The sequence below is a fragment of the Meleagris gallopavo genome, chromosome 15, assembly GCF_000146605.3.
Source record: "Meleagris gallopavo isolate NT-WF06-2002-E0010 breed Aviagen turkey brand Nicholas breeding stock chromosome 15, Turkey_5.1, whole genome shotgun sequence".
In the NCBI taxonomy this organism is placed as follows: domain Eukaryota; kingdom Metazoa; phylum Chordata; class Aves; order Galliformes; family Phasianidae; genus Meleagris; species Meleagris gallopavo.
In genome coordinates, this window is record NC_015025.2 from 13,513,628 (window position 1) to 13,528,650 (window position 15,023).

At 48.7% G+C, this 15,023-nt stretch overlaps 1 protein-coding gene across 1 annotated transcript in view; it reads left to right on the forward strand.

The window, feature by feature from the left end:
- Window positions 1-14,199, forward strand: part of FAT2 (FAT atypical cadherin 2) — a 45,517-nt gene extending 31,318 nt beyond the window's left edge. The window contains exons 11-22 of the mRNA XM_019620478.1: window positions 1,252-1,448; window positions 2,945-3,098; window positions 3,237-3,470; window positions 4,347-4,736; window positions 5,451-5,665; window positions 6,018-6,155; window positions 6,675-6,818; window positions 7,482-7,679; window positions 8,565-9,372; window positions 9,979-10,124; window positions 11,524-11,965; window positions 13,110-14,199. Coding sequence (XP_019476023.1) covers window positions 1,252-1,448; window positions 2,945-3,098; window positions 3,237-3,470; window positions 4,347-4,736; window positions 5,451-5,665; window positions 6,018-6,155; window positions 6,675-6,818; window positions 7,482-7,679; window positions 8,565-9,372; window positions 9,979-10,124; window positions 11,524-11,965; window positions 13,110-13,267 — 3,224 coding nt within the window. The 3' untranslated portion in view covers window positions 13,268-14,199. The remainder of the gene's footprint in view (window positions 1-1,251; window positions 1,449-2,944; window positions 3,099-3,236; window positions 3,471-4,346; window positions 4,737-5,450; window positions 5,666-6,017; window positions 6,156-6,674; window positions 6,819-7,481; window positions 7,680-8,564; window positions 9,373-9,978; window positions 10,125-11,523; window positions 11,966-13,109) is intronic.
- Window positions 14,200-15,023: the final 824 nt, after the last annotated feature.

The following is a 15,023-nucleotide window of genomic DNA, read 5'->3' on the forward strand; positions in this document are numbered from 1 at the left end:
TTGTTTCTGCCACTTTTAAGGCAGTAGTTTTAAACCTGAGAGAATTCACACTCGTGGTAGTGGTGGATGCCTTGAATTCTTGCTGCTTTGTACTTCAAAGCTCAGGTCAAACTTTACATATAACCATATAAATACAAGTGCAGCGTAACACCACAGCAAAAGAAATGAGGGGTGAACACAGAGCCAAACTTCCCACTGTCCACACGCACCTTGATTTCAAGAACACAGGACCTAATCTGAGCAAGGGCTGCAGTGTGGCAGCATCAGAAGGGCCAGCAGATGTCTCACTGAGCCTCCAGATTCATCACCACATCTCCATAGCGTACATGAAAGAAGAAAGAGCAAATTTAATTTACCTGGCTGTGTGAGCCCTTCAGAGCCCAAAGCAAACAAGCCCTGCAGCCAGCTCTCTGCATTGCCTCCCATTACCTAATGTGCTCTCTTCTCTCTCCAGTCACTTGGGCTGGGTTCAGCAGAGGACATGAGCTCTTTGCCAGAAGAGAGGGATGTGCCAGAGGCCTTTTAAAATCCACTTTGTATGACAGGAACAGGAGAGGCATGAATCTGATGGACTGGAGAGCCTGCCCAGTCTCAATTTACCTGTGTCTCCCATCAACTGGGTCTTACAGAGTGAAAAGCAGCTCTAGATTTAAATGCATCTAAACGTTGTATGTGTTATATAGCAACAAAGCCTAACCAGTGTCTCCAAGGTATTTGCAACTCTCAGATCCCTTTAGGAACGTACACCAAGAAAGCCTGACACGTTTTAGGAGAGTGAGACAATGTGGTTTTCCAGCAATGAATATGCATATCTGCAGAACATTACAAAGACATTTTTGCAATTGTTTTCTCTTTCCACCCCATTCATTTCCCCAGCGTCATATTCAGTGAACAGCAGAAACACACAGGGTATTTCTGAGCTGTGCAGTAGACCAACCACTCCCCATGGGGATGCTATGACACCAGTGTCCTTTCTGTGTCACCAATGCAAGTCTTCCAGCTCTCATATGGGACTGGCAGTAGCCACACCTACACCGCCCTTGGAATCATACAACCTTTTGATTTGGAAAGGACCTTTAAAAGTCATCTAGTCCAACTCCCCTGCAATGAACAGGGACACCCACAGCTCCATCAGGTGCTCAGACCTCCTCCAACCTGAGCTTGGTTGTGTACCACCTTTCTGGACCACCTGTGCCAGTGCTCTCTTGCCACTTCAGTAAATGTCTATTTTCTTCTTCTTGCCCCTTCTAGAAGGAGATGTGCTAGGACAGTTCACAGTTGACCAAATTGAGGGAGAATGGACAATTTCTTCCAAGAAGCCTTTGGACAGAGAAGATACAGAGAAATATCTCCTCAAGGTGATGGCTTCTGATGGGAAATTTCAGGCTACCACTGAAGTGGAAATTTTTGTTCTGGATATCAATGACAACAGCCCTGAGTGCGGCCAGGTAAGGCGGCTATCCTGCTACATCAGGGGGCATGAGGAGAAGAAAAGGCAGAAAGAGCACATGTTGAGAGAGTTTGGCTTGTCATGTTTCTCACACAATCCGGTTGCTTTGATTATACTTAGCAATTTTAATTAAGGTGCATGTCAAGCGAGAACATTAAATTTAGCCTCCAAGCATGTTTGCCAGCAGTAAGTGAACACCTAAGCATTATGAAGGATAATTTTTGGAGATAAACAATGCCAGGAAGCCTTCTGGGAAGGGGCATGTAAATTACCAAGTTTTATATCCTGCTAAGTTGAAAGATTCCCATCAGGAGAGCTGTAGCTGTGGAGAGTTGATCACTGGTATGGATTTTACTCATGGTGAGAAAGAACAGAAGAGGCTGTTTCCCAAAGGAGAGTCAGAGACTTGAGTGAAATGAGCTCACTGGTCCCAGCCCACACCCTGGAACTGGCTGCCCTCCTCTCAAAGGCATGATGCAAAGTATTGGCCTCCATGTGTCCTAGCAGAGACCAGCAGCAGGTGCTGAAATGTACCCACAGCAGCATTCATAGCCTGACGTAAGTGGAAGGATAAAAGAAACTACATATATTATTTAGCACTTGCTAACAAGAAAATCTAGGCTTTAAAAGAAGTTAAAGGTGTCATAGAGAGAACCTGGTTGCAAACAAGGTCCATTTTACTGAAACTGCCTCACCCGTTCTTAGAGGTAGAGATGGAGGTTTGCAGCCACCCTTCATAGTCTGCTCCTGACCTTCACTACATCATTTGTCAGTCCAAGTGTCAAAATTGACTCATAGAATCATTAAGGTTGGAAGAGATCTCTAAGATCAGCAAGTCCAGCTGTCAACCTATCCTCACCATGTCCACTAACCACGTCCCTCAGACCCACATCTCCACTGTACTTGAACATCTCCAGGGACGGTGACTCCACCACCTCTGTGGGCAGCCCATTCCACTGCCTAACCACTCTTTCTGAGAATAAATGTTCCCTAATACCCAACCTCCCCTAACACAACATAAGGCAATTACCTTTCATCCTACCATTCTGGTAACTGGACTGCTGCTTTATCCTATTCAACAGCCTATTATGGATTGCCATAGTCAAACCAATTACTGACATTTCTTTTTAATATCATAAAGCTAGATAGCAATCATCAGTTTAATCATGGGTCACATTTTCTGTATCTCCAAGCTTCTCTCCCTGAGGTCTATATCCTTCCCAAGCTGTGGTTTTCACTGTTGGCTGCTGTTCCAGCTGGGGCCACAGAAGTCCCAAATGTAACAGGCTTGTCCTCCAGTCTGGGCTTCTGGGCTCATGTACCCTGGTGTTGTGGTCATCTTTCACAGCACCAAGACACAAGGCACCTTGTGTTTTTCTGCAAACCACGTTTAACCCTTTTCTACGAAGCTTCTCCTGTTCCGTTCCTCCTCATATGGTGTGAAGGTGTTTTGGAGACAGATCAGATGCCAATGACACCTTCTGTCCTTGCCAGATATTCTACACCGGAAGAGTCTCCGAAGATGCTCAGCCAGGTCATTTCATTTTGAAAATATCAGCAACCGACCCCGATGTTGGCAGCAACGCCCAGATCACATACAGCCTGCACGGCCCCGGCGCAGAGGAGTTCCGCCTGGGCGCCCATACAGGTGAGATCAGGACCTGCACACAAAGCTTTCCTCCTTTCCACAGTTGGGGCTCATTACATTGCAGGAGGCTTAATGCAGTAGGGTTTGCAGTTGCTGGACACGAGACCACTTCCCATTCTTTCCCATTCTTTCCCACAGGGGAACTGACCACCTCCGCACCTCTTGACCGGGAGCAGAAGCCCACCTACCACCTGGTTGCCAAAGCTACTGATGGTGGTGGCCGCTCGTGCCAGGCAGACATAATGCTGACCATAGAGGACACCAATGACAACGCACCCAGATTCTTCCCCAGCCACTGCGCCGTTGCTGTTTTTGACAACACCACCACAAAAACACCCATTGCTGTGGTATCTGCCAGGGACCTTGATGAAGGTGAGTCAGGGTGAGATCTACGTTTTAGCGAAGTCCATCTTTCATCCTGAATAGAAACCTTTAAAAGCTAGGGAAGGGCTGCAGCAATGGGCATAGATGAGTGAGTCTTGGCAAGAGCCTGCCTGGATCTCATCACTGTTCTTGACTAGCAGGCTGGCATCAGCACCTGTCAGAAATGCATATCTGTAGAAACATGCACAGAATTCAAGGAAAAGCTCATCAACTGTAACAGTGATGCACAGCTCAAACTGTGACAGAGAATCACAGAATTGCCAAGGTTGGAAAAGACCTTCAAGATCATCCAGTCCAACCATCCACCTATTACCAACAGTACTCACTAAACCATGTCCCTGACACAGCCTCCAAACCCTCTCCTGACACACAGCTCCCAACTGGATAGAAATCATATGAAAGATGGAGACAAAATGGACATAATAAGGAAAAAAGGAGCTGTGTGTCTGGCGAGGGTAGATGATATCATAGAACCATAGAATATCCCAAATTGGAATGGACCTGTAGGAATCATCAAGCCCAACCTCTGGCTCCAGATAGGACCACCTAAAATGGGTGGAGAAGTCCTTGGAAGACAAAAGATTCTCAGATAGAGACAAAAGGCTTCTAAGAAAGGTGCTGGGCAGAGACTGAAATTACATGATATAAAAGCAAGATCTGCTCTGGAAGCAGAGATGAAGGAAAATGGCATTTAAAAACATGGGGATGTGGGTGGACAGGGGCACATTTGAAGAAGTTGTTCATACAATCCCGTTTTCCTAGAAATTTTATCTCGCTTAGGCATATATCATCCTTCTGGATAAAAGGATATACCAGCAGCATTCCTAACCATAAATTTATGCAGCCTGTCCCTTACCCTTACAGGTCTCAATGCCGAGGTGGTCTATTCCCTCTCTGACTCCGCCAATGGACACTTTTCAATTGAGGAAACCACGGGGGTGATCCGTCTGGAAAAGCCCCTGAAGGACTCTCAGCATTCAGCTTTTGAGCTGACGGTCTGTGCCACCGACCAGGGCACCCCGCAGCCCCTCTCTGCTCTTGGCACTGTCACCGTTTCTGTTGTGGATCTAAATGAATATCTGCCTGTCTTCCTGGCCCCTGAATATGTGGCCATGGTGAAAGAAGACGTGGCTGTGGGTACGGAAGTCCTCAACTTGTCAGCCTTAACGAGAGACAACACAGAAAACACAGAGATCAAGTATGAAATTGTGAATGGCAATGACCATGGCAAATTTCAGCTCAACTCAAACACAGGTAAGATGATCTCATAGCCAAGCCGGTCCAGGTTGATCCCACATTCTTCATTTTCTAAAATAGATTACCCTTCTGTTTCCAAGCAGTCAGATCTCTTCTGCTACTACACAGAGTACAGTATGGGGGCAGAGAATACAGTCTTCACGTCTACCCTAAATTTCATCAGCTAAGTCACGTAGGGCGTGAACCAAATCTTTCTGAATGAACGGAAAGATTCCTGTTACATGTCTGGGATCTGAGATGGGACCGTGAGAAAGAGGAGTAGGTAGAGAAGAGGATGGAAAGAAAAGTTCCACTTCAAAATATGGGAGAAGTTGATTTCATTTAAAGAAGTCTCCCCATCCTGATGTCAGGAGGAACCTGTAGCCCAGACAGTTTTATTAGGGAGCACTCAATGAATGTAGTTACTACCAATCTATTAAACCACAAGCAGGTGCTGAGGCAGGATTTCTTGCCAAATAAAGCACTGATGTATTTGCACAGCACCTGATAAGAGCTGTTATCTCAAGGCCAATGTTAGATCCCTGGAACAAGCATTGGCTGAACTTCAGCAGTCTCCTGCTTCTGTATGTACCATCCTCATTCAGTGTTTTCCTCAGTTTCTCTGTCTTAAAGGCTCTTGCTAATCTTTCCACACCAATCTTCCACTGACATGCGTTACCTTAAAAGACATTTAAAATATCTCATGCCATTTCTATCCATCTGCCCTTGCAGGTGCCTTATACATAAATGGGAGCTTGGACTTTGAAGCGAGTCATGAGTACTACTTATCCATTGAGGGCACAAGGAAGGGCTCAGCTTCTCTCAGCGATGTCACCATGGTGGTTATCAACATAACTGATATTAACGATCATGCACCAGAGTTCATCCAAGACCCTTACTTTGCTGATATCCGAGAGGATGCTGCAGTTGGAGAAATCATCCTCACGGTATGAATATGAACAAAACCACATTTTTAACCTCATTTTCTTACTTGTGCTGTGTAATATTTACTCTCCCTCTGAACTTTTTTCTTCCTTGGACACAGCCGTTCCAGTGGGTTTGTGTCATTTGGCACCTGAGACCGAGGCATGACTTAAAAAACAATGATTGCCAGAATTCCTGACAGCCCATAGGCAGAGATGACAGCAAAATACACTGATGTAAACCACTTTCCTTCCTCCTCCTCATTTAAAGCAAGCTCAAACCAATATCCTTAAAAGACAGCGAGGTCCTGTTCTGGGGATTCCTCCACAGCAAGGCTCTTTGGCCATGAGTCCTATGTGTTTTTCCTTCTAACAGGTGTCAGCTGATGACTTGGATGGAACAATGAACAATCAGATCACATATTCAATTGTGGAAGGGAACCCGCAGGGACATTTTGCCATCCAACCCAAAAGCGGGCAGATCAGCATTGCCAAGCACCTGGATAGGGAGGAGGTGAGTTCCAGGAAATGGAAATGAGAAAGATAAAGCAGTTGTTATGCTGGAGTGAGCAGATTATATTCAGCTGCCTGCTGTTTTCTGAATCATCTACTAGTAATACTGAAAGCAAAAGGCAAGTTATTCATTTCCTACACCCGCAGATACTTCTGTAGAAAAGTAAGGCTTTAGAGGAGACAGTATAGGCTTCAATGGTCACAACTCTGTGCTGTGGTCTGCTCTACTGGTGCTCTAAGCTGGTCAGGCAAGAGTTGGCCCCAAACTGGAAAACAACATGGCTGGTTTATGCTTCTCTGCATCAGAGCAGATAGAAAACATGCACAAGCAGGAACAGGCCATCTGGACAATCTCTTTCTTAAAGCAGCAGCAGCTCAAACTGCTGCCAACAGATGTTTTTATGTTTTTGGGTCTCATCCATGTTTGGCATGTTTTACTCTGCAAGAGAGTAAAGCATGAATGTGAATAAGTGACCATCCTTCCACTTCTCCATGTGATTCCATGCTATGAATCCCCCAGATCTCCAGCTACTCCCTAACAGTTCGAGCCACAGACAACGGCCACCCTGCTCAGTTCAGCGATGTCGCAGTGCGTGTCCACGTGTCTGATGTCAATGACAATCCTCCTCGGTTCTTCCAGCTCAACTACAGCGTGGTGGTGCAGGTAAGCCAGGACACTGTTATCCTAGTCTGTCTCAGGGTGCCAAGGTTCTCATGGACGGGCTCCTGCTGGAGCACAAGGGTGGGACAGCAATGAAGCATGCAATTGCTTTCTGCTCATGGGCACAAAAAACTGCTGACATCTGCGGGGGCAGATGTTCTGCCAACAAATGCCATTTTCTCCTACCAATGGCTGCAGGCACCTTCTGTTCTTTCTCCTCTCTCCTTTCACACTTTCCAAGCCTGACCAGCAGCCCCTTTGTCCACTGTGTTTGTCCGTGTATACAACACAAAATATATATAGACTTCAGCACATGGTCAAGCATCACCATCTCTGCTGGATGCAGACCAGTTGTTGCTTGGACTCAAAACACCCATGGGTACTCAGAAAGAAACGTACCCAAAACATGCTTTCATCTGCTCCTGTACAGACATGACTCAAGGGGAAAACAAGGGCATCAGCACAACTGTCTGCTTTTAGCTGCTTGACTCTACCACGTGTGTAATGCCATGAAAGGCACTGTCTGCTATTGCTGGCAAGAGTTCCACACAAGGTGTTGGGATTTGGTTCTCTGTTCTTTATCCATAAGGCCCAGTGGCAATATGGATTCTCCTGAGCCTTTTCTCTTTGCCTGCTGTTCTCCACTGGCATCTTTCTGCATTTCAGGAGAACGCCCCAGTGGGAACCAGTGTCTTGGAGCTGATTATGAGCGACAGAGACTCACCAGAAAATGGACCGCCGTATTCATTCCAGATCACCCAGGGCAACGACGGGAAGGCATTTGATGTCACCCAAAATGGTTTGCTGGTGACTTCATCCACCCTGAACAGAAGAGTGAAAGAGCAGTACCTATTACAAGTCCAGGTAAAGTCTGACTTTCTGTCCTGGGATCTGTTCTGACAGCTGAGTGATAAAATGAGATTAGGATGGCACAGCTGGATGGGAAGTTGTCTGGTACTGGAGAAATCCAACACAGGAAAAAAATCCCATACCTACGAGCCAAGTCCAGAGCTTGTTTTTCCACAAAGTCTGCCCACAGGAAGCTGGAAACAAACCTCTGCATTGATGAAATCGGATAATGCGATCACAAGAAATGCTCTGTCAGTGGTTTCCTTAGACAGATGCTTTTCCCAGCATAATTCCAGCAACTTCCAGTTTAAAGTGAGACCTGGCTGTGATCCTGAAATCTTTACCCAAGAATCCCAGAAGTGATTTAATCTCCTTTTTAAAGAAGATGTCTATTGTTGCAGGGTAAATTTATTAATTATCAATGTTATCAGTAAGGATAGTTATAAACAGCAGGATAATAAAAAGTACATCTTCAGTAAAGAAGCTAGGTACGATTATCATTATTATTATAAACCTCAACCACTAACTGCCTGAGAATGAGAGAGCCTTATCCTGTACCCTGATTATTCACATTTTTCTGCTTTGAGTTTCCTTGGCTCATGCTAGACAGATATTGTCAGAGATGGAAGTTTGGCTTAAATACTTTGGAGTCTGAGCAAATGTGTTGATGTACATGACTGCTTTTATCTTTGTACATACAGTTACATGCAGAAACCTTAAGATTGGCAGCATCTCTACTGATAATTAATTCTTAGGAAATCAGAACCACTCAGTGCAGGTGGACACAGAGATAAGTGTCCCACCACTGAGGGAAGGTCTCAATCAGTCTCCATGATGGAAGACATGCTGTCATGAAAGCCAGTAGATGGCTATAAAGAAGCTTTCTCTTTAATTTGTCAGGTCTCCGACAGCGGTATCCCTCCTTTGTCCTCATCAGCATTCGTAAACATCCAAGTGACTGAGCAGAGCCAGTATGCCCCGTCAGCACTTCCCCTGGAGATATTCATCACCACAAATGAGGAAGCCTTCCGAGGCGGCGTTCTGGGCAAGATTCACGCCACGGACCGAGACCCCCACGACACGTTGGTGTATACTTTGGTGGCAGAGGTGCCCCAAGAGGGACGCTTCTCCGTTGGAGCTGCGGATGGAAAGATCATTGCTGGGAATAAGCTGCCCCATGGCCATTATCTCCTGAATGTGACGGTCAGCGATGGCACTTTCACAGCCACCACCAGTGTCAACATCCACGTGTGGTGCTTCACGCAGGAGGCACTGGACAGGGCAGTGGTGCTGCACTTCCGCCACCTGTCCCCTGAGGAGTTTGTGGGGGACCACTGGCGCAACCTGCAGAGGTTTTTGGGAAATGTCCTCATCACCCGGCGCCAAAACATCCACATGGCCAGCTTACAGCCTGCAGCTACCTCTGATGGAGTAGATCTGCTCTTGGCCGTTGGAGAGCCACACGGCTCCTTGTACGAGCCTCGGGTCCTTGCCAACAAGATCACCATCTCAGCTGGGGAGATGGACCAGCTCGTTGGACTCCGGATGAAGAAAGCAATTCATGTGCCATGTCACGGGTCAGACTGTGCCCACCGCGTCTGCAAGGAAACCATCCAACTGGACCCAGGCATGATGTCTACATACAGCACTGCCCGACTCAGCGTCCTCACCCCACGGCACAGCTTGGAACAAATCTGCTCCTGTAATGGTGAGCAATCCTTGGTAGCATCTCACGATATAAACCTCATAGAGCTTGAAAATTTCACTTAGTCTTTTTTTTTTTAAAATTTATTCAATTAATCTCCTGTAGCAATTAATTAAATAGCATCAATACAAGGATTGGAACTCAGCGATCTTTAAGGTCCCTTCACCCCAAGCAATTCTACAAATATCTCATTGGGAAAACTCATTCATACTTAGCAGCCAAAGAAGCTCAGTGATTAGCTATTTGATCTTTGAGCTCCTGAGTCTGTATTTTGCTGAGCCTAAGACAAACTGGTAAACTCCAGGAAAAGCAAGTAGAATGGATATACTCTGTCCACTTTAGAGTATTTCAGAAACAAGCCAAGGCAGCAGGGATAGAGATTAACATCACTTAGGCAGGAGTGGTAAGGGGAAACTGCAGGCTAAGATAAAGATGTATTAAAGGATGAGGAAATCCAAGGGTGTTGTAGACTGAGCTAAAAGCACCTAAAAGGTGGTATGGGACAGGTCTGATCCTGGACAGTTACTGCATCAGGCTGGGGAAGAGGCAAGGCTAGGTACAGTCTCAAAGCACGACAACTATGAAACCTTTTGTTCATTCCACTTCCAGGAACTGCTGTGAGGTTTGGGGGCCACAGCTACATCTGGTACCAGCACTCCCAGGTGGGATCCTGGCACATGCACTTCCGCATGAAGACCCACCAGCTGCATGCTGTCGTGTTCTACGCCAACGGCACTGACCACGCCACGTTGGAGGTACGCATTGCAACACACAAAGGTCTCTTTCCAGGGTAAAAAAAAACATTAATTGTTTTGGGGAAGGGAATCAGAGAAAGAAGATGCAGTAGTACATATCTTTAGTAATTGATCTAGCGAGCACGTAAGACTTGAGAAGGCCAAGTGAGAGCTGAGCACAGTTTGACAATTGCTGCAACCATAGCTGGTGAATTGTTTTTTTCTTCCATCTGTGAGTGCCTGCGGTGGCCTCTGGTGTAAAGGCAGCACATGCCCATATCATAGACCTACGTCAAGACTTCTTCCCCTATGGCTTGCTTCTTCATCCCTCTTTTTCATTGCATTTATGGGACAAAGAATTTATCAGGTGCACAGAACAGACAAAACAGGAGTCTTACATGCTATTTTGCAGCTCCCACTCTTTTCAGCCACATCTTTCAGGTGGTTTCCTTGTTTAAAGAACCGGCAGAACCACAGACATTTCACTCTGACTGTTTTCTTCCTCATTTGCACACTGAACCCACACAGAACTCAAAGACCATCTCCCTCTTCCACTTGGTAAGTGGAAGGAAATCAGAACTCCCATGGTTTGTAGATTTGGTATAGAGGACACGTTCTCTCAAGGGCATGCATAACATCACTCTTCCAATTGCCAAGCTGATCTGCTATTCAGAAATAGGAAGCAGCAAAAGGATGGCAAGTCAGGCACACTGAGAAGGAGCTGGCAGCCTGTCAGTTCTTGCTTCAGGGAATCGAGTTCTCAGCTGTCTCTCAGCCCCAGAAATTGATAAGCCCAATCTACAGACCCATCTGAAGTGAGATCACATTCCTTTGGATAAAGCCAAGTGACAAAGCTCTCTGGTGCGCTTGCCAATTGTGCAAAGGGATTTACACACATGTTGCCCTGAGGCCTTATTAGGGTGTGTGCCAGCTGCACCTGGTTCTTCCTTTCCTCTGTCATCCTCACACTCTTTCAGCAGTTGCTGAAAGCTGAAAGCTAACGTTCCTCCATATGTGTTTTAAAGAGGAATCTTGGGCCACGGGGATTTCTGATGGTCCAGTTTCGTGCTGAGAACACTGGTGTGGTTTGATTTTAGAAGATCAGCAGCTTGATGGTCTTCATCCTACCTACTGGAGAACAAGGACTGGATTGCATCTCTGCATCTTGTTCTGTGGAAACTTCTCTCACGCTGTCAGTGGTTGGAAAGGGCCATAGATGAAATGAGGGCAACATAAAAGAGACAGTAGTCTCTTTGGCTTTAGCTGACCCATGCAAAGCTTATGCATGAGTAAAAGAGGATGTTGAAAAGGCAACATCTTGGGATTCATCTTGACTCAAAACACTCAGGCAGGGGCAGAGGAGGTTAAGAATTGCCAAGAATCTCTGTGCTAACCATGACTTCTGGGACGTGTTTTGCAGATGGTTCATGGGGTGCTTCACCTGGGGTACAGCTGCTGGGGAAACTACACCGGGAACCTCTCCTCCTCACGTTTTGTGAGCGATGGGGAGTGGCACTCAGTCTTCCTGGAGGTGAAGAATGCGTCGGTCCGTCTGCTCGTCGATGGTCTGGGAAACACCTCCCTCCAACTGCCAGGGGCCTGCAGCACATCCCAGGGCAGGCGAGACCTGCTTTTTGGGGGCCTCCGGCACCCACTCCAGTCCCAGAGAGTCACACGGGGGTTCAGGGGCTGCCTGGATGTACTTGCCATCAATGGCAGAGAGGTGGTTCTCCTGCATGGGAAAGGGCAATCCAAGGAGGTCATGGAGGAGATGGGGATGAAGCAGTGCTGCTCCCCAACTGGTGCCTGCAGCAGCAATCCATGCCTGAACAACGGGATGTGCTCTGAAACTCACGGAGGAGGTATGTGAATATCCTACATATAGGGGGGGCAAGAGAGAAGGGAAAGCCACGACACCTTGATGCTTCTCTATGCAAGGAGAAGTGCCCCATCCCAGGGGCTCAGGTGGTGGCTGACTCAGTGCAGGAACAGCTGGTGGCATGAGATCGTCATCCTGGCTCTCAGTATCAGACAATAGCCTACAGGGCAGGAGCATTTCTAAGGAGTGGGCATGACCTAGGAGTGAGCACCTTTGCCAAAAATGCAAGCACAAATAGAAATTCCACCTTCCCCCCAACATCCTCTTTCCTTAAAGAGCCATTAGCAGAGTTGGAATTGGGTAAGATGGGATCATGCAGTGATGGTATCTGGGCAGAAACAAGCCAAGATTTTCATCTATTCCCATTGCAGTCATTGACTCCCTGGGGCTATGGGAAGGTATCTGGGAAAACTGAGCATCACAGGTTAGCATGAGGCACAAGTGCTCAGCAGGGGCTTGGCACCAGGCTCTGTCCCACCCACCAGGTGTACCCCCACCCTGTAGGGCCATGCAGGACATTTCTGCAGGGCAGTGGTTGATGGAAGGCCATAGAAGTGCAGTGAGCCTAAGCGCCTGCCTTCCTGCAGCAGTCCTATAGCCACGGGCACACAGCATGAGTTTGTACAAATCTCTGCTCAGGGACCTCAGGCACAGGATTACCCACACATGCACACACAGGTCCCTATGAGCTTGCTTGGGTGGGCCAGCGGCCATGGAACCAAGTGAGAACACCGAGAGGGTCACAGTCAAACCCAGCACCACATCAACCAGAACCTCAGACACAAAGCCATGTGAACACGCAACCCCACAGGCAACGTCCAGCATCTGCCCTGCAAGCGCCAGCATGTTCTAGCTGCACAGCACTGCATGCATGTGGCTACAGGTCTGCCCTGCTCGCATTGCTATGAAGTTGTGCTACGGATGAGCAGCGAAGGCTTTGCAGAGTGCTGCAGGGTAGAACGCCAGAACATTCCACGTGGCACCACCAGCCAAGGGACTGAGGGAGCTCAGCAGAACTGGGGGCATTCCCATGCTCAGGGCTGCACGAACCAGCAGCTAAATCCCACCTAGCAGCAAACCCTCCACCTCCCCAGCAGTCTCCTGACAGCACCCTCTCACCTCTGCAGGTTACACGTGCATCTGTCCCGGGCTGTTTTCTGGCGAGCGCTGTGAGCTGGGGGACAGCCCCTGCGAGTCCAAGCCCTGCCTGCACGGCGGCACCTGCGTCCTCTCCGGCTCCGGGTACTCCTGCCACTGCCCCGAGTGGTACCTGGGTGACAGGTAAGGGCTGAAAGGGCCAGATAGTTCCCATGGAAGGCTGAAAGCGCGACCTCAGCAACGAGCTTTGTGTGCTCCTGGAGCTCACTGCATCCACCTGGGAGCAATGCAATGCGGGGCTGCCTAAAAACAGGTGTAGGATGCTGCCAGCTGTCCTACCGACCCCCTGATTGCTGAACTGCATGGTGTTTGGCTTCGGCCTTGGATATACCTCCCCAGCTGCTACGTGGGTGAGTGCCTGCCAAATGCCTGCAGCTGGGGAAGCAACCATGCCCAGGGGCTGCTCGGAGCTCAGGGCAGCATCACAGCAGCTCCTCCTCCCTGCCGGGTCGCTTGGCCAGGATGGACACTGGTGCTCTGAATCAATGCCAAGAGAGGAATTGGTAGCGAAGCTCTGGGCGTTAGGTGGCAGTGCGACGATACCTGCGGTCATCGTCACTCCGGGCACAGCCATTGGGCACGCGTTGCACGGACCAGCTCACGCATCTTGAGCCCTGGCTGAGAAATAAAAGAATGAAAAACATGCAGGGGTTCTTCAGTAACAGTAACGTGGGGGGGAAAAAAGGGAAAACCAGCTATTGCATATCCCTCCTAATATAGGAGGTCATTGCTGCTGGAAGGGATGGAAGGAAAATCCCCTGTCCTGCTGGAGAGTGGGAAAGGGGAATACTGGGAATACTTAGAGTGTATAGGGTGCAGAAGGACAGAGTATCAGAAATTCAGTCTTAGCTCTGTATATACTCCATAAAATGCCTCCCAAAAAGGGGCTGTTCTGCGTAACATGGCCTTCTTCCGAACAGCACCATGGTAGACGTCAAGATCCACTGACAGCAGAAATAATTGGCCAGGACAGAGCATCCCTGTAGGCATAAAGCAGAGCTCAGAGCAGGATGCTGTGGGTTGGGCCTCACCCCCAGGCTGATGCCTCTGCCTCCATCCCCCCAGGTGTGAGAAGCTGGCTGAGGAATGCCAGGACAACCCATGCCACAATGCCGGGCGCTGCGTGAGCGCCCAGGGCTCCATCCACTGCATCTGCCCATCGGACTACCAGGGGGACTACTGCACGCAGCCCATCATCACGCCTGCCATCGTGCCCACACACTGGGCCGTGGGCCCTGAGGAGATCGCTGAGATCGCAGCCGGCGTGCTGGGGGCAGCCATCTTGGCCGTGGCCTTCGTGCTCGTCCGCAAGTGCTACCAGCACCGGGCCAAGGCCCACAAGCCGGTGGCACGGGAGGACCCTGATCTGCTGTCCAAGAGCGAGTTCTCCAAGAGCGTGGGGGTGGGCACCCAAGCGGTGCCGCCCATCGAGCTCAACATCCTCAGCGATGCGGCCCACAACAATTTGGACCGGGCTGCGCCGGAGCAGCGCAAAGCCAGCGGTACCCCTGAGTTTGTCACCTTCAACTCGGCCAACGGGCCCAAGCATCGCGGCACCATTGTGTGCAGTGTGGCACCCAACCTGCCCCCGGCCCCCCCGTCCAACTCAGACAACGAGTCCTTCGTCAAGTGCACTTGGGCCAGGGAGGAGATGGGTCAGTAGTCACAGCTTGCTCTTGCTTTTATCCCTGGGGGGTGGATGGAAGGTTTGTGAATGCGGGAGACCAACGGTGTTGGGTAAAGACGAGAAAAACATGGGCCAGTGATGTCCAAGTGCCTTCACTGGCTCTTCCCCCACTCATAAATACCAGTATTCAACTTCAGTTTGTTCAGTTCTCTACAAAATCAGCAGGGAATGCATTAATGCATGGCCTGGGTTCCAA